This window comes from Arachis duranensis, chromosome 10 (genome assembly GCF_000817695.3).
Source record: "Arachis duranensis cultivar V14167 chromosome 10, aradu.V14167.gnm2.J7QH, whole genome shotgun sequence".
Taxonomy (NCBI): Eukaryota; Viridiplantae; Streptophyta; class Magnoliopsida; order Fabales; family Fabaceae; genus Arachis; species Arachis duranensis.
In genome coordinates this window covers 97,069,461-97,094,102 of record NC_029781.3, presented here as the reverse complement: position 1 = coordinate 97,094,102, position 24,642 = coordinate 97,069,461, and the positions used below count along the sequence as shown (strand labels likewise).

At 35.1% G+C, this 24,642-nt stretch overlaps 1 protein-coding gene across 1 annotated transcript; it reads left to right on the top strand.

Moving 5' to 3' along the window:
- The first annotated feature begins 12,885 nt into the window (after positions 1–12,885).
- LOC107471078 (FACT complex subunit SSRP1) lies at positions 12,886–20,151 on the top strand. Its single transcript, XM_016090522.3, has 16 exons — positions 12,886–13,040; positions 13,945–14,130; positions 14,240–14,345; positions 14,897–15,033; positions 15,574–15,657; positions 15,739–15,833; positions 15,993–16,101; positions 16,250–16,336; positions 16,431–16,523; positions 16,696–16,893; positions 16,994–17,139; positions 17,229–17,376; positions 18,362–18,460; positions 18,576–18,752; positions 19,533–19,611; positions 19,710–20,151. The coding sequence occupies exons 1-16, from the start codon at positions 12,987–12,989 to the stop codon at positions 19,835–19,837; spliced, it is 1,926 nt and encodes a 641-aa protein (XP_015946008.1). The 5' UTR covers positions 12,886–12,986; the 3' UTR covers positions 19,838–20,151.
- The last annotated feature ends 4,491 nt before the right edge of the window (positions 20,152–24,642 follow it).

Sequence of the window (24,642 nt, the reverse complement as noted above, 5' to 3'; positions counted from 1 at the left end):
GAGAGAGGGAGGAGGGAGGAGATTAGGGTTGGGATGTGGGGGTTTGGGTGAGAGTGGGAGAGGGACGATTTGATCGTGGATGGGAGGATGAGGAAGGTGTCGTTCGTGGCTTCTCGGTCGATGCGTGATTGCTGGGATAGGAATGAGTCTAGCCCTATGATTGGGGCGCCGCCGCTGCTCGTGGTGGTTGTTAGGAGGACGACGAGGAAGAGGAGAGTGGACATTATGACTTATGAGTGATGATGCGGCGGCGGAGTGGGTTTGTGGGTCTCAGCTCCGAACCATCTGGCAAGTAGCAGTGCCTGAGCGAACTCTCTCAGTCAACTGTGCTTGAAATGAAAATCCATTGGTAGGGAGTGAAAATCAACTATGGTTAAATTTTCACTTTTTTTTTTTTTAACAAAATAACAATTAAATTAGTTTCTACATTTTTCAAATGAAAATTTATAATTTAGCGGTGCACTTAGCCAAACAATATAACTCAACGCAAGAGGAGATAAATTGATAAGGAAAAGAGTTGGATGTTTTACTGACAAGTCCGTTGGATCTTCTAAACTCTCCTTTTATTAGGTTGAATTTCGATGGCTCTGTTATCGGAATGATCTTTTTTTTTTCAATTCAAAAAAAAAGTGTGATTTTTAATATTTTAATATTTTTTATATTTTTTATTTTATTTATAAAATTAATAGTAAATGATTATAATTTATTTTTTTAAATGACAAAAAAAATAAAAAAAATTTAATTCTGTTCTGTTATAAAAAATGATCATACTTTAGGAAGAAATATTTTAATTTCAAAAGTCTAAAAAATAATAAGTAAGATATGATGACAGAAATACAAAAATTTTTCATATGCATACCATTATTATAAGAAAAGCAAATAAGATTCATGAATTTTTTATAAAAGATAGAACTTGGTTTTTTTATTCGGATCTCCTTTAGCAATAGATGTTGAATTTCTATAAAGATCCATTTTACTCAATTGACTCGATGGAGGTGGATTCTTTAGGAGATTTTTCGAGAACTACTCTTAACAGAGAAGCTTGTGAGAATCTTACTAAACCAATATTGATATTAGAAGTCAAATGAGCAGTGGACCAAACATTCTTTTTTAGAGAATATTAGGATGTAATGGGTCAAGATATGTGAGGTCTGGTTCATAGGGTGTTTCAGGGTGACATAATTAATCCAAGTATGCTTGAAATCTTTATTGTGCTCATTCCTAAGATTGAAACCTCTAGCCAAATGAAAAAATTTAGATCAATTAGTCTCTGCAATGTCATTTAGAAGATAGCAACTAAAGTGCTAGTAAGTCGTTTGAGACCTTACTTGTCTAATATTATTAGTCCGAATCAGGGAAGCTTCATTCTTGGAGAGGAGCTCTGAACAACATCATTGTGGTGCAAGAAATGCTCCATTTCTTGAAGAAAACGAAGTCAAGAAAGGGCGCTATTGCTTTTAAGATCGATCTAGAGAAGGCATATGATCAAATAGACTGGAAGTTTTTAAACTACACCTTGAGTAGTTTCGGTTTTTCTACCTCTACTAGGAGTCTCATTATGAACTGTATTCAAGTGTCATCTCTTTCAATCTTGTGGAATGGGAGTAGGTTAGATGGATTCCAACCCAAGAGAGGGCTGTGTTAAGGAGATTCGATGCCGTCATATCTGTTTATCTTCTGTATGGTGATGCTAGCTGGCTTTATTTCTAATCAAGTGGAGTTGGGGGCTTGGGACTCGGTTGCTGTTTCTCGAAGAGGCCCACGAATCTCGCATCTCATATTTGTCGATGACCTTTTTCTTTTTTGTAAAGCAAGCAAGAGTCAAGTTCATCAGGTCATGCATTCTTTAAACTTGTTATGTAAGGCATCTGACATGAAGCTAAACTTAGATAAGTCCAAAGCTGTGTGTTCTAAGAGTGTGTTTAATAATCATAAAGTTATACAGGTCGGTGTGTCATCTATTAAATTTGCTAATAATTTGGACAAGTACTTGGGGGTTAACCTTAATCATCCGAGGGCATTTAGAGCGGCTTGTCTGGAGGCGATGGAGAAAATTAAGAGTAGATTGTCTAGTTGGAAGGGTCGACTTTTTAATAGAGCCAGTAGATTATGTTTTATAAAATCTGTGGCAGCTTCTCTACCTATATACCAAATACAGGTCTCCTTCTTCCTCAACAAGGTGTGTTCTAAGATTGATTATGTTATGCGTAATTTCTTGTGGAAAGGAAAGACGGATGAACGGGGTTTAAATTTGTTGAATTGGGATACTGTGATTACACCTAAGAGGTATGGGGCATTGGTGTTTGCGATTCTCAGTATGTTAATACTGCCCTTCTTGGCAAACTGGTTTGGCAGCTCTTTCATGGTAGGGACAAATTATAAGTACACATAATTCTAGCTAAATATGTTCAAGGAAACCTAGGTTTGGATCTTAAGTGTCTTATGCAAGCTTCGAGTATATAGCATAACATCACAAAAACATCTAGTAGGCTAAAAATGGCTATATTTAGTGCGTTGGTTCTTTAACTCAATCCTTATGGTATCATTCTTTGAGACCTTTGGGGATTCTGGCTCAAGAGGTTCATTTTGTGCATATCTCTAACACTTGTCTCTCTTTAGGCGACGTGTGGTCTGGTGGAGATTAGAATTTGGAAGGTTCGTACACTGTATTACCTGAGTCCTTAAAGTTAGAAATTACAAATTACAACCCTTATGTGCAGGAAGGGAATGAACCAAAGTGGTTTTAATGACTCAAACATTTACTCAACAAGGGATGGTTATGAATGGCTCCTTGGAATGAAGGTTGCGTGGGATACAAATGAAAATTGGCTATGGATCTGGCATTTGGGAGTATCTAAGAAGGTCAAGGGACTAATTTGGCTCATTTTGCATGGGGTCATCCCCACTGCAAGCTTCCATTTCAGAAGATGCTTAATAACAACGGATCTTTGTCTTATATGCAATAAAGCACCTAAAACTGTAGATCACTGTCTCAGACTTTGTAATAAAGTGAAGTTGATTTGGGAGAGCTTGAAGGTAGGAATGCAAACTTCGGATGTCTCCTTCAATTTTCGAAGCTGGCTTCATATAAATCTTTGGATCAGGGAAGAGATTTTTGCAGTAGCCCTTTGGTGGATTTGGAGGAATAAAAACGATGATATTTTTAATCGAAATGACAACCGGAGCATGAAAAAGGTTGTCAAGCTCATTAGGCACTCTACAGTTATGCAACTATTAAGCGTTCTAATCAGGTGACTCATCATCCCTCTTTGTGTGATTCTTGGTGCCCTCTCCCAATCAATGTTGTTAAATTAAATAATGATGCTAGTCTTTTTGAATAAGAACAACTTGCTGGTTTTGGGTGTGTTATTTGGAATAGTACAGGTAAATTGTTATTGGGCTGTTACACAAGCATTTCGATAGGGACTATTATTTGGTGTGAGCTTTTCGCAATTTAGAGGGGTATTTGTTTGGCTTGGGAGAGTGGGCACAAGGAAGTGATTTGTAAAACAGATTATTTAGAGGCTTTTCTTTTGACTAATAGGCTGCGTTTGTTTACAGAGACAGGACACTGAGACAGGGACACTGAGACACAAAATCGTATTTGGCAGAAGAGACATGGACAAAGACAATGTGTCAAGAGACACTGAATTAGTGTATTTTGTGTCTATCCTGACAGGAAGGACATGGAGACACTAACAAGAGACACAACTTATCTTTTATTTTTTCTTTCATTATTCTTGTTAATTTTTTATAATTATATTTTTTATTGTTATATTTTTCATCTCAAATTTTTTGAATGAAAAAAATGAGAATAAATTGAATTTTTATAATTTGTTCTAGTTTATCACCAAACAGAATACAAAAACACAAAATTTTGTGTCTCTGTTCATCAGTGTCTTGTCCTGTCCTGCTCTCAGTGTCTTGTCTTGTCCTGTTCTTAGAAACAAACGCAGCCATAAGGATTCATTTCCAATGCAGAGGGAAGACAAGGACCTTCTTTTGAAGATTTCTGAGGTGGTGCAGCGCAATTGGGTGGTGGTTCATATTTTAGTTAATTCAACAAATATTGAATTCAGTGGCTAACCGTTTAGCTAAGACGGCTGCAAGTCATTCTCGTTCTTACATTGAGTTTTTACTACCTTATAATGTTGTTGATAAGATTATTAGGAAGGAGATGATATCTCCAACTTAGTTGCTCTTTGTGTTATTCTCTATTAGTCACTAAAAATAAAAAGGCAGTAGAGCGACTTGTGGTGGGATATTAAGAGACCATGAAAGTAAGTTCTTGGTTTATTACAATACAAATCTAGGTAGTTGTGGTGACTCTAGCAGAGCTCTAGGGTATTTTATTAGGTTTGGATCTGGTCTTAAATCTCGAACACGTAAATATTTGTATGGGAATGGACTCTAAAGTAGAAGTAAGTCTCTACTTTCAAGAAATTATCGAGTTGCACCCTACAAGAACGTTATTTTTGGTATTAAAGAATGTTGCAGTAGGCAAAGTAATTGGAACATCTATCATAAGTTTCAAGAACCGAGTGCTTGTGCAGATAGATTGCTATGGCAAGGTCATGAACTTTAGTCGGGATGTCATTTTTTCTTTTCTATTCTCGAGTGTATTTTTTTAAATTTCATGTAAATTTCATTGGAATTACTTTTCTAGGATAGTTTCTACCTGTTTCACTTATTTTTTGTAACCTCGACAGGGTGTTAAATCAAGCTTATATCAAGATCTCAGTTCGGAGAGCAAATATGACTCCTCTAAAAAAGAATGGGCTCGACTCGGGAATTACTTAGCGTTTGTGTCGAAAAGTGTATAAAGTTATCAAATTATGGCAAATAATGTAAAGAACTATAATAAAAAAATAAAATAAATGAAAGATTTAAATAAATAAGAAAATAAAATTGAGATTAAAAAAAGTAAAATACTTGAAAAAAGGAAAAGAAATTCTCAAAGAAAATGAAGATAAAATAAATTAACAGGAAAGGGAAGGAAAGAACAAAGAAAATAAAAGAAAAGAAAAGAAAAGAAAGGAAATAAATAAAAAGTGACTTCAGACACTCACATACACTTGCACTCCATTGGTTTTTGTTGCGACAGTATGACTGAAAATTTGCAGAGTTTTGTGTGATGGCAATGTGTTCATATTGAAGTCCTTGAACTCTTTTAAAATTCTCTTATTTATAGATAATGAGGAGTGGATTGCAAAATGCTCTTCTTGTGACACGATTTAACTTCTTCCTTTTTCTTAGGTTTTCACAACCCACTACCTTGCCTTTCCTTGTCTACCAATCTCGACTTCCTCGAGTGGATCTTGTACCTCAACTTTCTTATTGTGCAAATCTTCTGAAAATAAATCAGATTTCTCGAATCTTAATGGGTCGAGATCATATATACAATATAGTGCACGTTCACCTATGCACTCCTTCTTCTCAGCCATGTAGGCTGAGTCGAGCCCAATGGCTTGCTATATCCATTAAGTAGATTCTGTGGCCAAGTTTTCCTTGGCCTTAGGGACCAACTTCATACCCTGGGCCGCAACATTTGATTACAGAGGAACTCATATCAATTTCTAGTGGTCGAACACTAGTATGATATTCTTTAAAGCTGACATTTATCTGTTCAACATAGCAGGGGTTGTTGTCTACTTCAATCTCTTTGATCCTTCCATCCTCATCGCAGAGCACCAATTTCTGATGCAGAGTTGAGAAAATTGCCCCTACTCCATAGATCCAGTCTCTTCCTAACAGCATGTTAAAAGTGGCCTTGGTAGGCACCACTATGAATACCATTCGTCTTTCGACATTTCGCACCTTCACCCTGAATGGGATCATACCTAGGGTAGTTGTTGACTTACCATTGAATCCTATAACAGCTCAATTTGTTTTGAACAAATCCTCGACTGTCTTCTGGAACAATGGCAACATACTTTCGGAAAACAAATTAATTGCTGCTCCACTATCGACTAGTGCGATTGATCACTAGTCCTTCCACCTTAGCCTTAATGTGTAAAGGTCAAATATGACCCTTTGTTATTTCATCAGGCCTTTCAAATAGTCCTTTTTTATCAACCCATTTTCGACAAATCTGTACTTGTCTCCTAGGATGACATCATCATAATCTCCTTCGACACCTCCTTTGGTCTTGGCCCTTGGTCGAGGATGCTTTTTCCTCCTTCTTACTAAGTGACTTTCTCTCCTTATTCAATTCTGGTTATGGACCTTCTGTGTTTGACATTAGCCCCTTGTACATGAGCCACTGCTCTTAGAATGAAGGGAGTTTTTTCTTGAAAATTGCATCAAGATCTAGCTCGATCGCCACCTCTTCTACTTGCCCTTCATCGAGAAATACCTCTTTTTCAGCTTCCAACCCAATTTCCAAAACCTCTTCTAAGAACGTTAAAGTTATAATTCTTTGAGTAGTTTGGAGCATTGTTCTGTACCCACATATTATTTGACACATTAGCAGGTGGAACTCTAGTTCGATTTGACACCCCATGGGATTTCTGATCGACAATGATCACCGTACGCATTTGCTTCTTAACAGGGGCACTTGCAGAGTTTTGACTCTTACTTCCCCACTTTACTCGAACTTGCCTCAATTCTTCCTAATACACATATTCTCAACTCTTTTTGTGTGAGTAAAAAACCTTAGCAGCTGAAGTGTCGAACAAAGCACTGCATCAAGGACAAATAGCAACATTTTCTTCCTCTTCTCTTTGTCTTAGTAAAAAATCCAACAAATCCTCTCCCACTTTTGGGTAAACTGGCCTTTCTGCTTTGAACATATCTAGTTCAAATTGATCATTTTTTCCATGGGCTCGACAAAAGCCATGTTGATTGAGAAAACCATATCTTCAGTTTTAGCAAAGTTTAATGTGACCTGGAAATGATCTAAATCTACTTTCATCTCAGGTTTCTCTGCGAACTTTAGTCGACCATCTTCAATTGCCTTCTGTATCAAGTCTTCAAAACGTACACAATTATTAGTATAGTGGCTAAGAGCTTGATAAAATTTATAAAATTTCTTATTTCTAATTTTAGAAACAAATGACATTCGTTTTCCTTCAAAAAGTATGAGTTGTTTGTCTTTCAAAAGCATGTCAAACATTTGTTTTGCTTTTGTCAAGTCGAAAGAATACCATTTTTCTCCTAACAAAGAAGTTTTGTCTTTTGCTAGATTAAGAGATCGATACACATAATGTGGTCCATATTTTAGTTTTGCAGCAAAGACGGACTTATTATTCGACTCTTCTTCTCTCATACTATCAGCATAACTCACTTTCTTATTAAAGAACATTTTCCTTTGCTCAACTCATGTTCTTCTCTTTCTTTATTCAACTTTTTAATTTGCTTAACCTTATTGGCTAACTGAGCCTAGGAATTGCTGGTTCACTAATTTCTTTCGAACATTGAAGTCAAGACCATTGATGACCATTTTGACTATCTCAGGTTCAAGAATAGGAGTGAAATATTTATTTCTCATATTCTTGAATTATATCAAGTAGTCATCGATTGACTCCAAATTTTCTTTTTCACTGTGAATAAATCAGACGAAGTTACTTTCATTTCACCTCTAAAGAATTAATCATGAAAATTTCTTTCTAACTAAATCCAACTATAGATTGAGTTACGTTGTAAATTTGAATACCCTGTGAATGTATTCTTTATCGGAGAAGAGAAAAATATCTCATTTTCAAGTATTTATTGCCATCTAATTCACCAATTTTAACTGTATAACAAGCTATGTGCTCAACAATTGGTTTTCCACTCTTACCTGCAAATTTAGTGAAGAACTTTGGAGTTTTGACTCCCTTGGGGAGTTCAGCTTGCAAAACATAATCTAAAAAGGAAGAGATAAACTAGGGTTGATTTGTCACCCCTATATTAAATCCTGCCCTATTGAAGATTTGTTCGACAACTTAGGTTATTTTTTTACTATAATCTTGAGCAACATTGTTTGCTCTAAACCTATTTAAAACCCTATTTGGATCATATCCTCTATTTAGAATTACTTAAGAATTGTTTGCATGCATTCCACCTATCGGCGGTACAAACGGTCAATTAATTGCTCCTACAATATCATCGACATGTCGAGTTATCTATTCTATTCTTGCATTATCATTTTTCACGATTAGATTTAAAACTATAGCCATTTGCTGGGTAAGTATATTAACTAAGTCATAATGATCGTCTTCTATTTGTTGTCTAAATACAGCAAAAGATTCAACCGTGTTAGGAGACATTATTCCAACAGAAACTTGTCTCGACATCTCTAGAAATATAAAAGCACATCCTTCACCAATTGGCAACCTTACTGGGTTGCCCCTGTACCCTGTGTCAAAAAGACGTTTGGCATCATCAATGTAGGTTATGAAGACATGGGTACTGATTCTAAATATGGGGAATTATTCATTAAATACTAATAAGCATTATAATTTTCTATATTAGGATTATAGTTACCTGGTATACCCACTGGAGGGTAACCTGTAAGAGGTGTAAGGTTATACAAGCGATTCTCCCTTGTAGTGGTTGTACCTCTCATATATCTTGTGTTGGGATTTTTCAATGGCAGAGAATAATTTAGAGGCAATTCATATTGAGGCCATGTAGTGAACACAGTCGAAGGGATTTCTTCTGTAATCACAGGGTTCATCCTTCGACTTGAGGTACTTGCAAAACAGCCTCTATTTCTAGGCCTCTTGTATTTTCTCCAGTATCACTGTTCGACGTATTAGTGGAAGTAGATACTCTATCAGACATTATTAATTTGTCACTGCGTAATTGCATGCAAAGTTTGACACGTTGCTTAACTCAGTGTCCCACTAGACATACCAATTTGTTTCACTTTATTTTTTGTAACCTCGATAAAGTGTCGAATAAAGCTTGTATCAAGATCTCAGAGTATAAAAAAAGAGTGAGATCGACTCGAAAATTATTTAGTGTTTGTGTCGAAAAGTGTATAAAGATATCAAACTGTGGCAAATAATGTAAAGAATTGCAATAAAAGGAAATAAAATAAATAAAAGCTTTAAATAAATAATAAAATAAAATTAAGATTTAGAAAAAGCAAAATACTCGAAGAAAGAAAAAGAAATGCTCAAAGAAATTGAAAATAAAATAAATTAAAAGGAAAGGAAAGAACAAAGGAAAAAAAAGAAAATAAAGGAAATAAATAAAAAGTGGACTCTATACACTTACATATACTTACATTTCATTGGCTTCTATTGTGTCAGTGTGATTGAAAAATTGCAGAGCTTTATGTGATGGTGAGGTGTTCAGATTGAAGTCTATGAACTCATCTGAGTTTCTCTTATTTATAGATCACGAGGAGTGGACTGGAAAATGCTCTTCTTGTGACACGATCTAATTTTCTCCTTTTTCTTAGGTTTTCACAACCCACTACCTTTCCTTGACTATGAAGGACCTTGCTCTCTAAAGTGGACACCTCATGTCTTTGATTTTACCTTGGTCTTTAAGGTTGCGTTTGTTTACAGAGACAGGACACTGAGATAGGGACACAGAGACACAAAATCGTGTTTGACAGAGGAGACATGGACAGAGACAATGTGTCCAAGGACACTGAATTAGTGTATTTTGTGTCCATCATGACTGGAAGGACACGGTGACACTAACAAGGGACATAACTTATTTTTTATTTTTTCTTTCATTATTCTTGTTAATTCTTTATAATTATATTTTTCGTCTCAAATTTTTTGAATGAAAAAAAATAAATAAATTAGATTTTTATAATTTGTTCTAATTTATCACCAAACAGGATACAAGAACACAAAATTTTGTGTCTCCGTCCTTTATGTCTTGTTCTCACTTCTCAGTGTCTTGTCTTGTCATGTTCTTAGAAACAAACGTAGCCTAAGCTCCATATTTTGTATAGTGCTTCTGGATAAAAACCAAGTGCAAGTCTAAACTTTTGACGGTCCTTCTCGACTTGACTCATCTCATAGTCAAAATTCTGCTTCCTTAAGTCGAGTCCTTATTATGTCAGAACTTCAACCATGCATGATCAACTGGTTTCGTCCCAGATCCTTTTGACTCAATTCATATGAGTCAGTAGATATCATGGTTGAATTTCTCAACAGTTTGAAATTTGTACTAACACTATCTAATTTGTTTTGTTTGGGCTTAATGCCCCGTTATTTATAAAAAAAAATACAAAATTAAATAAAGTGCAGTTTAATATTACTCAAATACAATAATTAAAAATAATTACAATCTTATGTTTAATGCATATAAATTGCTACAGGATGTAAAGTTTTATAAATTTACATATAAACTTTCTTATTAACTGAAAATTTACTATTTACAAATATTTGCATTAAATTGATGTTACCTCTCTTTAAATATCTAAATATCAATTTACTTTGTATATTGATAAATTATATTATATAATGTATTATGTTCTGGCTCAGCTCGATAGATTGGGGTCCACCAAATGGACCTGACCTTATCCGTACGCCATGACACCCCGTACATATCTCGATCTCTCGAGATTTGACAGTTGGTGGAAGCTTTCGAAAGGTTAGGCCTTGGCGAAAGAAGGCCCACCCAGAAAATCTAGGATAAAAGGAGGGGGATCTACCCCTCTCCTCATGTATGTCACTACAACCCTAATTAGCTGCCTCATTGTACGGACCCTTACTTTGGCATCGGAGTATCCTTACAGGTGGCCCCATCCGCCAACCAACCGATGACTCACAGGCTTGATCCCTCACCTCATCTCTCTCATTCAGATCCTGATCCTTACTTCCAACGATCTTTCTTCAACCGGTCTAACTGACTACCGAACAATGACGCCATCTATGGGGACTTGACGTGAGCTGAGGATGGAAGTTTCCCTCCACCCAGAAGATGAGGCTGGAAAAGAGGCGAACAGTGAGCGACAGGGGGTCGCCTCATGAATATATTGAGCATGGGGACCTCCTAGAGGCGACAAACCCCTTTTGACCATGATCTCTCCCATGAGCAGTCCCCCAAAAGGCATTCGTTTGGAGGGTACGAGCAATGATAATTCCAGGATCATGCAAGAACTCAGGCATAGAGTTCAAAAACTCAAAAGAAAGTTGGCGGCGAGAGACTGATATAACCCTGAGGTTAGCCGAAACACTTGCTCACGCGCAGAGGCCCGACTCAGCCATTTTTACACTCGGTCCCCGTTAAGAAGATAGGGAGAAAGACAACTTGAGGGGGAGGAGGACGAGGGGCGCGACCAAACCAACAGTCGTACCCAGCCCTTTTACTCCCGAGACAAATCGAGAAGCCGGGAACGTAAGGAGGAATAGAAAAGGAAACGCTAGGATCCCATGGTGATCAGTGCCACCCCCTTCCACTATTCCATCCTCAAAGTCTGTCTACCCAAGAACTTTGACAAGCCGATGGATATGAGGTATGATGGTACCAAAGACCCACAAGAGCACATCACGGCCTTCGAACCCAGGATGAACCTAGAAGCTGCGGGATATGCGGTCAAATGCCGGGCGTTTCCATGACCCTGGTTGGGCTGGCGATCTCTTAGTTCAATTCTCATCTATAAGGCTCCATAACCACCTTTTTAGACATTTCTCTTAAGATTTTAGTCCAGTTCGCCACTCGCATCGCCAAGGCAAGCACCCACTCAACTTCTTGGGGATAACACAATGGATTGACGAGTCCACGAGATTATTAGAAAGTATTTGGACCGTTTCAACGATGAGTACTTAGAGATTGACGGCCTTACGGACTCCGTGGTCAACTTGTGCCTCACTAAAGGCCTAATGAACGAGGACTTTCAGAAATACTTGACCACCAAGCCTGTTTGCACATTACATGAGATACAGTATATGCCAAGAGAGTATATAAATAACGAGGAGGTCAGTCAGGTGGTAGTCGCCAACAAACGGCAGCTAGCTGCCCTGCCCACTCGTCAGGCTATCAACCCGGAAAAGCCAAGGGACCCTTTGAGAGAAATGACGTTTGGGAGACCATTCAAGCCTTTTTCCTGAGTAGAAAAGTTCACAAATTACACACCCTTGACTGCCCGATAGTGGAAGTTTTCCAACAGATCATGGATAAGGGCATTTTGCCTAAACTAAGGCAGTTGAAGGACCGAATAGGAGGAAACAAGAACACATCATTAACAAAAACACATCAAATTCATTTCTAAATCCGAATGAACCTAATTAAACTAAAGAAAACCCAAAATTACTTAAGAAATAAAAAATTTGGTCAATACTTATTAGTAGTATCAAGTGAACATCAATTAACACATAAATAAACCGAAACAAATTAAGAAATGAACCGAAATTATTTAATTATGGCAGTAGAGAAATCAGAACCAATAAATATGTTTGCAAATACTGGTGTTATTGGTGATGACGATAACAAAAAAGAAGAAGAAGAACCTGCGTGCGTGAATTTGGAAGAAAATAATAAGAAGGAGGAGGAAGAGGAGAAAAAGGGAAGAAGAACCTATATGTGCAAATTTGGAAGAAGAAGAAGAAGAAAAATAAAGAGGAGGAGGAGAAGAAGGAAAAGAAAACACATAAAGAGAAGGAGAAGGAGAAGGAGAAGGAGAAGGAGAAGGAGAAAAAGGAAATACAGAAAGAGAAAAAGAAAAAGAAAAAAAAGTAGAAGGAGAAGTAGAAGGAGAAGGAAAAGGAGAAGCATAATTTAAAAAGTTGTTATAATAATTTGATTAGATTTAGTTAAATATTTTGGTTGGATGTAGAGTTTTATTGTTAAAATTAAAGATTGTAAAAGGGCTTTTACTCATTACATAATCATCACATGGCGGTTAAAAAATATGACCGAGTCCGGTCTATCTAAAACACGGACCTGACCGGCTCATGTGGTCATTAAATAGTACAGTTCGCGCTTGCGCTACTTTTGATGAAATAAATACGAGAGACATTTTCATTGCCAACATCCCATCCACACCCTCACCCTCACCTTCACCCTCGAGCATCGACAACAGCAGCGTAAGGGCCATGGCTGATGGTCATCAATTCAACAACATCACCCTCGGTGGCCGCGGAGGCACCGTAAGCTCTTTTCATCAATCTCCACAATCTTCTAATTTCTTTCGGTTCTTTTTTTTTTTCTTTTTTATTCATGTTTTTTCCTTTCTGGAACCACGATTTTGTTCTTGCTTTTTTGTTTTCTAAACCCTGGTTTTGAATTTCGCTGCAACCAGCATTGAAATTTTCCACGAAATGTTTGATTTCTTCGCCTTATCTGTATCACTCACTGCTGCCCTTGTTTGGCGGCTTTCTTTTGCTGCTGGAAGTTTACTCTTTTTTTTTTGGAATTTTTTATTTTTTATTTTTTTTTTGTGTGGAATTTGATGTGACGATGTGAAAAAGCGAAACGGGAACCTGAAACCAGCTGGTTTAGCGAGCAAATCTTAGGGTTTTATTCTGTGTTACTTACTTTTGTTTTTCGTCTTTTGTGCTTAGGGTTTAGTTTAAGAGAGAACATTACGTTTTGAATAGGTTAAAGTTTTTTGGTTTTTAGTGACTACTATTAGAAACTTTTGAGAGTTAGGGGAAAGTAGCGAAGTAGAAAGTAGAGAATGGAACGAAAATCATTTTGAGTTTGAACCACGAGTGATTGATAAGAATTCGGAGAAGATAAAAAAAATTGTCTGAACTCGATTGATGAACACTAGGGCGTAAAGGGTGGTGCAAATATCATTTCTCTTCAATTAATACACATAGGGTAACGTTGAATCTGCTCCCTTAATCATGGTTGCATTACCTATTTACCTGTTCCATGGCAAGCTTTGTTTGATCAATTTTTTGTTGGTAACTTTTTCAAACAATACAATTAGTTAACATTATTTCTTATAAGAAGAGAAGAGTAAAGCTTATGTGAATAAGTGAATAGTTGCGGAGAAACCAGAAATTATTATGTATAATACTTCTTTTCGTGTGATTGGGGTTGCAGAATCCAGGGCAGATGAAGATATATTCAGGAGGTATTATATGGAAGAGACAGGGGGGTGGTAAATTGATTGAAGTCGATAAAGCTGACATAATGGGAGTGACATGGATGAAGGTTCCAAGGACTAATCAACTAGGTGTTCAGATCAAGGACGGTTTGTTTTACAAGTTCACTGGTTTCCGTGACCAGGTTTCTCTCCATCCCTTTTGAATGTGCATTTACATACTTTTGTGGTCAAGAGAATCATTCAGTTATTAAAAGAACTTTCTTATGGAGTTAATTTGTACACTTCTGGCAGGATGTTTCAAATTTGACCAATTTTTTCCAAAATACATGTGGGATAGCAGTAGAGGAGAAGCAGCTTTCTGTAAGTGGGCGTAACTGGGGAGAAGTTGATCTAAATGGTTAGTGATATATACATGAATTAATGTGTTGTAATCTCTTCCCTTTTTGGTGCGTTCTTTGTCTCAAACATTCTGCTTTGCCATCCATACTTGCTATACCTAATACTTTCAGAATATTATGTGTTTGGAGAAACAAAGTCTTTGATATCATATCTTTGTTTATCATATCATTATTCATGAAGATTACCATGAGTTCATGAACTAGTTCCTTCTTTTTTCTTTTTCCTTTGTTCTTAATTTCAAGGGTTTTTTTATTTTTTATTTTAAGTTTGAATTCGCTTACAAATTTAAGTATCAATATCTGAGATTACCCCACTAGGTGCAATTTAGGTGTAAAATTAGATATCACTTTATTTTATACTTTGATCTTCTGAAAATCTGAAGAAAAAAAATCATTTGAGGAGTGGGGTTTTCATAGAGGAACTTTTATTCTTGGTTTTTTCCTTTGCAATCGAATGTGTCCTTTCAGTTTATGCTGCATCCTTTTTGATATACTTGGGTTCACTATTTTTGTGCTGTGTGAATATTCCTGAACTTTTGTTCTGTTTTAGGAAATATGCTGGCTTTCATGGTTGGTTCAAAACAAGCTTTTGAAGTGTCTTTAGCTGATGTCTCTCAGACACAGCTTCAGGGGAAAAATGATGTGATCTTGGAGTTTCACGTGGATGACACAACTGGAGCCAATGAGGTACATACACATCCCTTTTTGGCATCCTTACAAAGAAACAAAAATCTAGAACGAAATGCTAAAATAAAATGTGTAACAACTCATGTTGATGCCTTTGTATCTGGATAAATAAACACATTAAATTGACATTGAAAAGAGCATCAAAAGGACGTGAAAAGAGTTATTCTTGACTCTAATAAAGTTTATAGTTGAAAAGGACTCCATAAAAATTCTTTCATTCTTTTGTAATCGAGTCCACCAAAGATTAGCAAAAACTAAGGATTGGCACAATATATTTACTTCTTTACAAGAGCCAAACCCTGTGAACTTGGTGAGAGAAACCATTGGGCAAACTCACCACACTAAAGATTTCAGAAAGCTTGTTCTAGATAGACTAGGCCATAGGACAATGCAGTATTCATAGAGTCAAGAATAACACAAAGCTAATTTGTAAAGAATATTCGTAATCTAAACTTAGTCTGGACTATTATTATTATTATTGTTGTTATTATTATTATGAGAATGCATTATTGTCTAATATTATGTATGTTATGGTCTCAGAAAGATTCATTGATGGAGATAAGTTTCCACATCCCAAATTCTAACACGCAGTTTGTTGGTGATGAAAATCGACCTCCTGCTCAGGTGATTTTTCATCATTTGATGACATCTGTTGTAGTTATAACTTCTACTTAGCTGACATTTGCACACTCTTGTTGGTGTAAGGTTTTCCATGACAAAATCATGTCTATGGCTGATGTTGGTGCTGGAGGTGAAGATGCTGTTGTCACATTTGAGGGTATTGCCATCCTCACACCTAGGTAATGTCTTCATATGTACATATAGATTTAAACACACATGAATGATTCAAACACTTTTTGCTTCTTATTGTTGCTGTCCTGTTCCTTTTGATTCGATGTCTCAATTCAGGAAAAGAATTAGTTGGTCTTTTTTTAACCAAAACTTCTACTTTTTTGTAGGGGAAGATATAGTGTTGAGCTACATCTTTCATTCTTGCGGCTTCAGGGACAGGCTAATGATTTCAAGATCCAGTATAGCAGTGTAGTTCGCCTATTTTTACTTCCCAAGGTTTATTCCTTGATCATTTGCATTCTTGTATTTACAAATAACACTTTGATGCAGCTAGCTAGCCATCTCTTGAGTTGATGTCCCTTTCGTCCTGACTTGTTATAGTATACTGACAATTCTCATGTTTCTTATTTGTATGTACCCCTAGTCTAATCAGCCACATACGTTCGTTATTATTAGTCTGGACCCACCTATTCGGAAAGGACAAACTCTGTACCCTCATATTGTGATGCAGGTATCATTTTTAAAATGGTGTACCAGTTGAGTGGATACATATATTCCTTGCTTCTGGATCTAACAGTCTTTTTGTTTTGGTTTGATCTATATAGTTTGAAACTGATTATGTTGTTCAAAGTGAGTTGGCTATGAGTGAAGATCTTTATAACAGCAAGTACAAGGACAAGTTGGAGTTATCCTATAAGGTATTTGCTAGACTGTTATTAATTGATGCATAACCGCACAGTACTTCACTCTGTGGGAAAATAAGAGAGAACATTTTGGATATCTTAAATGATGCAAGAATTCATGGAACTGGTTGCTATGCCTATTACATGTGATAGAATAATTGATGATTATTTCCTATTTAATAATCAGGGGCTCATGCATGAAGTGTTCACAACAATATTGCGTGGTTTGTCTGGTGCCAAGGTTACCAAACCAGGAAAATTTAGAAGTTGCCATGATGGTTATGCAGTGAAATCATCTTTAAAAGCTGAAGATGGAATTCTTTATCCCCTTGAGAAGAGTTTCTTCTTTCTTCCTAAACCTCCAACTCTTATTCTTCATGAAGAGGTAAAATCCAGTGTGCTCACAGATGAACTTGTATAGTTTACTATTTTACATGCAAATGAGAATATATATTGGAGGTTAATTGTTCTGTCTTTTCTATTAGATCGACTATGTTGAATTTCAGCGGCATGGTGCTGGTGGTTCAAATATGCATTATTTTGACCTTCTGGTCAGACTAAAGTCTGATCAAGAGCATCTTTTTCGTAATATTCAAAGAAATGAGTACCACAATTTGTATGGTTTTATCAGGTAAATGTCAGTTAGATGCCACATTATTACATATGTGCACAAGTAACTACTTATTTTATTAACTTTTCATGTTTTTCCTTCAAATGCAGTTCAAAGGGATTGAAAATTATGAACTTAGGAGATGCCCAACCAGGATCTGTTGGTATGGCTAAGGTTCTTGAGAATGATGATGATGATGCTGTTGATCCACATCTTGAGCGCATCAGAAATGAAGCCGGTGATGAAAGTGATGAGGAGGTGCCTAAATTTTTCATTTCACTCCGTGTCCTATCCTTAACTTCTCATAGCATATATTTAAATGGTGTTTTTCTTATAGTTTAGGAGACATCATTTTTTTATCATCCAGCATCCATAAGTATCTGGGTAGTGGCTCTAAAATTTGCCACTTTGTCACTTTTCCCCATTTTAAAAACCCTATTCTCAATCTGTTCTCTGTCTCATCTATCTCTTTTGGTTTCTCGTGTGTGTGGAACTTGTAATGGTACATGTCTCATATCTTCGAAACAGTTGTTTCTTTGGTCTTTGTCTTCAAGGGTCCTCTCTGTGGGAGGAATCCTTGTAGTCTTGGTTTGCTTCTCTGCATCATACTCAAGGGTGTGTTTTTCATGTTCAAGTAGATCCTATTTGTTAATGCTGAAACCTTTGTTTAGGCTGGGCTTGTCTATTTTCTTTATATGTAAGTCATTCCTTCCATGAGAATAAAACTCTTGATTTAAACTCTTTTGAAGGTATGATGATGCTGTGTTTTATTTTTTACTCCTTTTATGTTACTGAAATTCTTATGCATCGACTTATTATTATTTATACATTAGATTAATAGCTATCATGTATGTAAAGTGTAAATTACAAATTTTGATTATTAACCCAAGAAAACTCTTTGAAATTATCAAAAGACTTGAGCATAGACATGGTCTATGACAAGGCGCATTTGCATCACTTGATCTGCATAGCTGACCTCATCTAGTGGGATAACACTGTTATTTTTGTGGATTATTACTTATAATGTTTAGTTGTATAATTGTAGGTTTTTTAAACATTTTTGTTATGCATTATCCTCTACATTATAAAACATTTTTAAATGTATAATTTTTACACTACATATTTCTATATTTTTTCAATATAGCAGCTATCTTGTTATATGCAAGACAGAATCATGCTAAATAGTGTTCAGGGCCAGATATCACTATGCAGTACTAAATTCCATGTGATAAATAATCTGCAGGATGAAGATTTTGTTGCTGACAAGGATGATGAAGGCTCTCCAACTGATGATTCTGGAGGAGATGATTCTGATGCTAGTATAAGTGGTGATGAGAAAGAGGCAAGTGATTCACTTTATTTGCCTTTGCTGTCTTGTGGTATAATCTGGTGACAATGGTTACTTCCCTCTACTAATCTTTAACGTATCTGACACTTCAATGATGGTCGATTTTCAGAAGCCTGCCAAAAAGGAATCAAAGAAGGAGCTGCCTTCTAAGGCATCTACTTCGAAAAAGAGATCAAAAGATGCTGATGAAGATGGAAAAAAGAAAAAGCAGAAAAAGAAAAAGGACCCAAATGCACCCAAGAGGGCAATGTCTGGTTTCATGTTCTTTTCTCAAATGGAAAGAGAGGTACAATTTTGTACATATCTGGGTAGGCCCTTATGGATATAGGCTGACGGGGGGATGTGGGTGAGAGTATTTCAGTTTTCCCCTTACGGATATCTACCTTTCATGATTTTGAGTTCCAGTTGGTAGTTCAAGTTATGTTGCAGATCATTTAAGGAGGAAGTCGAGCATTGATGCATCCAGAAAACTTTTGCAGCAAGACACAAATAATGTTGCTTCACATAAATTTTTATCTTGATGTGGGGTGTCAAATTAATAAGATCATGTGCATGCAATATATATTTAACATGAGTAATGAGTCCCATTGAGTGGTGGCTTGACATGAACCACAATGTTCATAACTTCTATATGTGCCTGGAGTAAAGTTTCTCCAGTATGATTCTTACAAGGCCAGATTCTAGATAATCTGAAATCTTTTGGGCTTTAGCAAGCCTATATTAGTGCAAGAGAAACCTTAGAACATCCTGCCACATTGTTTCTGGACTCATTCTCTGATTACAGTATTGGGAAATATGATCTCTAGTAAAACTACTCGTAGCATTTTTGGTTGAGTTGAAAAATAGTGTCTTACACGGAAATTCATGCATATAATTAAGTAGATTGGGAGAGACTGAGGAGTCCAACTTTTCTTGTCAGCATGTTAGGTGCATTTGGTTGTTAGGATCTAGCATTAATGGTAAGAAAGTAGATACTGTAGCTGAGATTGCTGAGCTGTTATGTGGGAATTTATAAGTTGATTTTTCACATTTTCTTAACTGTTTTTTTTTTCCTTTTTAATCGCAGAATCTAAAGAAAAGTAATCCCGGAATTTCATTTACGGATGTGGGAAGAGTACTTGGAGAAAAATGGAAAAAGATGTCAGGTATGGCTGATTGATAATTTAATTGTTCAGTGTCGGATATGATCCAAGCTTACCTTATGACCAAGCTTTATTTAATTATTTTCCTGTTAAATGCACAGCGGAGGAGAAGGAACCATATGAGGCGAAAGCTCGTGCTGATAAAAAACGTTACAAGGATGAGATTAGTGGCTACAAGAATCCGCAACCTGTGAATATCGATTCAGGAAATGAGACTGACAGTGCTTGAGCTACTTGATTTTGAAGGTAATTTTGTGAGCTTCTAACGGTATATTAACCTGTGAAGTTAACCGGAATGAGCTGGAGATTAGCATGCCATGGGTTACAGAGTACAAACATCCGCTTGTTTGGATGGTTAAGATACTTAACTATGTAGTGGCAGAAAATTATAATCATGCCTTAATTTGGAAGTTATCTTTGTTCTTAAAAATGTTCAATTAGCAGTTTAATTCGTAAGAGATATACATGATATTATTAGCATATTGTAGGAGCAATTTGTAGTTTATATTATCATTATAATTGTTCCTATTAATGTTGGTATCATTTTCTTCCCCTTTAAAAACTTAAATCGCATGACATACAAATAAAGATATAACGTGCAAAAACAATGTGCGAATGTCGATCCTTTCCGAGGAAAATAGAGCCTCTTCAATTTGTTACCTGGTAACAAGATAAATATGATATCTAGATCAAATATTAAGGAGAATAAAACTCTGCATCCAAATCATAATTCTAACAAAGTCTAACCAAGTTTTTTAAATTTATGGGCGCACGTTTTACTGTTGTCGCTGCTGCTTTTTTTCCTGATGTATCTTTATTGGTTTTAATTTTTTCAGTTGCTATTATTAAATGATTTTGGTTTATTTTTTAGTTTATTTGAGGTTCATTTGTATCTAAAAATGAATTCGTTGTGTTTTTGTTGATAATTGGATTTTTTACTTAACTGATGTTAATTTGATGCTGTTGTTAAGTATTAACCAATTTTTTATTCCTTAAAAGAAATTTGAGTCATTTCTTAGTTTAATTTAGGTTCATTTGATTTCGTTTTATTTAAATTTTTCTTTCTCATCTTCTGTTTTGTCTTTTTTTTTTTATCTTTTTTTGTATTTTATTTTCTTAAAATTTTTCTTGATTTTTTTTAGAGGAATAAAATAAAAAAATATAAAAAAAAGAACAAATGCAATAACATAAAAAAAAGAGAAGAAACAAAACTAAAATGTAGTAACAACACTGATAGAAGAAGGAGGAAGAGGCGTGCAAAAATAAACACAAAATGAAGTAGGATTTTATTTGTATTAGTGAAGTGTGTGTATACACTACATATATAATGAAAATAATTTTTATTGGATTTAGGCTAATTTAATTAAATTTAATTGTCAAAAATACTTAAATATATAGTACCTCTTTATTAAAAAATATAAGATCTAGATTTGGTTTTATCCTATTGGATTCGGCTCATTTTTAAACGCTCCTTACTAAGTATGGAGTGCTGCACACCTTGTAAATTCGTTAAATTTAAACTCTTCATTTGTTATATTTTATTTGAATGGTCTGGATTTAAAAAGGTAACATGTTAATCAGGTTAATCATTTTTTACAAATTTTAGAATTTTTTTATAAATTTCAGATATTGGGCTGAAGTTCAAAATAAAAAATAGTATATAAATATTAAAAACAACATATCTGTAAAAAAATTATTGGACTTTAGAATTAAAATAAATAATACATAAAAAATAAGTTAAAAATTCATGTACTAAATCTAGAAAAAAATTTAAATAATATTAAAATTTAAATAGATTTTGTTTTGTGTAAAATAAAATTATAATATTGAATATAAACACAATGATAAAAAATTGTGTTATATATATATTTTATGTATATAATATTAAAATTTAAATAAATTTTGTTTTATGTGAAATAAAATTATAATATTAAATATAAATACAAAAATATTATAAAAAAAACAAACATATGAATAATAAGGATATAATTGGTACATACAACATAATTTTTAATCCAACGTGAAAAGCTAAACGGAAAAGCTAGAATTTATAACTTTTGGTAAATGTGGATTTAACATAGAAATCACTTCTGCTTTTAGAGGATAAAAATGTTGCCAAACACAAAGATGAAGCGTTCAAGAAGCTCAAACGCGCTTTTCTCTTCTCCAACGCAAATCCAAACACACCCTATGTCATTTGAATTATAACCTGTTGACAAAGAAAGAAATACTCTTAATTATATTTAAATAGAATAATTATTTATTAGGCTCATTCTTATACAAATAAAAAAATTTCTTAGTTTTATATCTGTAATATTTTATACCAATTAGCTTCAAAATTTAATTATTTTTTGAATAAATTAATAAAAAATAATACAAATAATTGTTTAAATAAAATTATATTTTAATTTTTCATTCTATTAAGCACAAGTTAAGGATAATTTGAAATAAAAGATAATGAATTTGTTATAACTGTCATGTATTTTGTGCTTTGACTGCGTCATCATTTGAGAATCATGACGCCTTCATGGAGACCGGTTCTTCTACAGAATCAGTTTGGAGTTAACCAACTAGCAGCAGCGACAGACAGCGTCTTCCTTTTCTATGGCAGAAATTTTTTCGGCTTTGAAGGTCCATTTATAGTAGAGGTGGAATGGAGTGGGTTTAAGAGCGTCAAAATCTGTAGCTAGACAAAACAATAGTAAAAACACCTACTAGTAAATAAAACAGTGAAAATGTTTGAAGACATCACATCAACAATAACAGAGTAATAGAGGAATTGGATTAAATTTTTTTGGGTATTTTTTTTGTGTAAAGATAATCCTCTATTAAACGAGCGAATTAGTTTTTTTTGTTAGTGTCGGTTTGTTTGTTCACCCCATAACAAAAAAATAATAACAATAATAAATAAATTTAATTTACCTAATCACTTTTGATAGTAGGTTAACTTTTAAAGAGTGCTGCACTCCTTACTTTACTTGGAGTGCACTAGCTTTCGTCATTGGATTCAAGTATATTTGTAGTATGGAAGTTCTCATGGTATCTAAGATTGGATTAAATTCTAATGAATATTTGAGATAAATATGATTTCACCCGATCTATGTACTTTTCTTATCGGTGACTATGAAAAGTTTATTACGACGTATTTCTGTCATTCCCATATTTTTAACAAATGATTTGTTTAACGGGAATAATCAAATAACATGGTTTGCATGTTTATCGTTTCTTAATATGCTGACAAAAATAAAGCAATAAAAATCCCTTACCAGATTGGAGTAATTGGAGTGGTAATTATCCCTTTCGACACATGACGATGTCGGATTTCCGAATAAATCCAGTGTGTATACTTATGAAAATTAATATATACAATAAATAATATAAAAAATATATATAAAAGTTAATAAAAAAATTCAGTTTAAAAAATTATAGGGATATATATAAGCGGGACGAATATCCATGTTAAATTTCCTACTTGCAATTAGTAACGAAATGGGTTTTGTATAAAACAAAGTAGGATGCCGAGTTCCCGAGTCTAAAATGCCACAAGTTTGTATGCTTATTTCTTGTACTGGAATTGTTTGTGTTGGATGATGTAGCTAATAAACTGGTAATAGGTGCAGAATTTCTTTTCTCAGCCTCATTAGTAAATGTGTAGAGTCCATTACTCGCCTCAGCTGTGCCAATCACTTTCCCTGAGTTGGTATCTTGTATCTTACAAACTTTATCAGTAAAATCCATATGACAATGCAGATTTAATGTGGCTTTGGAAACAGAGATAAGCTTGAAATTGAAGGACGGTATGTACAATGCATCAAGGAGGTATAAATCATTGGAGAAAATGATAGTTCCAACAATTTTACTAATGGTGAAAATCATATAAAGAATAAATGTGATCAGTTTTCCTGTGTCCAAAACCCAAGATGCAACCTTTGTATTAGAAACGTTTAATGCAGCAACATTTGATTTAAAGTGCATGATGTTTACCAAACTACCTAGATGAGGCATTGGTAAAGGCTGTATGTTATGAGGGACAGCATTTTGAGTAGGCTTGTGCTCGCCATTGTTGATGAGCGCTAGCAAGGCTGTCTTCTGCTCTAGAGTGAAATCAAAGCTTGTTGAATCGCTTCCTTCTCCACTGCAAGGTGTATTAAGCTTGTCATTTGCTTCCTCAGTTTTGCTGCACTCAGATTGACAAAAGCAGTGTTTTGTCTTTGTTTTAGGTGTGGCGACAACCCATGCTTCCTATAGCATGTATCTATAGTATGACCAGTCTTTCCACAATATGAACACTGTGATTATATTTGTTCCTTCCTCTTTGACCTCTTCCCATGCCTTGAGCTTTGTCCCCTCTGCTATACACACCATCATCAGTGTTCAAGAGAGAAGCAATTTAGTTTGGGCTATTATTCTTTTATCAGAGCTTGAATCAATGCTTAGACTGTGAAACTGCCTTTCTTGCTATGTGAGGAGAGAAAACACTGCGTTTATGTTCGGAAAAGGGTCCATAAGCATCACCTTTGATCTAACTCCAGAGTATTGCTCATTCAAACCTCTAAGGAACCTAGTAACTTGATCTTTAGCTTTGAATCTTCTAACCTCTCCTAACCCACACTTACAATTTGAACCACACTCACAACCTGGAAGCGCTCTGAAGTAGGTTGTGATAGTCATATCTCTTTATCTAACAGTATACAGTTCTTGCAACTCAGCTACACGGAATTTAGCCCCTTGGTAGTACCTATGTTTTAGGTCATCCCAAAGATCAAATGCTATATTGTTCCATATGACACTCTGCGAGATAGCAGGTTTCAAAGAGAGATTTATCCAAGCAATTACATATGTATTGCATCTTTCCCACGCTTCAAAATTAGGATCAGACTCGTCAGGTTTGGTTATTCTTCCATCAATGAATTTATGCTGAGTTAGAGAGAGAAGAGCGGAGAGAAGAAATGAAATTAATATTACTTGATCTTACTATGAAAGATCACAACAAAATTAAGCTTACACTCTTACCTTATATAGCAAACTTCATAA

Bases quoted from the DNA above. Each gene is read 5' to 3' on its own strand.
- LOC107471078 (XM_016090522.3), top strand. From the start codon at position 12,987: ATGGCTGATGGTCATCAATTCAACAACATCACCCTCGGTGGCCGCGGA. The intron at 17,140-17,228 runs GTAAATGTCAGT...CTTCAAATGCAG, and splicing joins AATTTGTATGGTTTTATCAG to TTCAAAGGGATTGAAAATTA. The intron at 17,377-18,361 runs GTGCCTAAATTT...AATAATCTGCAG, and splicing joins GTGATGAAAGTGATGAGGAG to GATGAAGATTTTGTTGCTGA.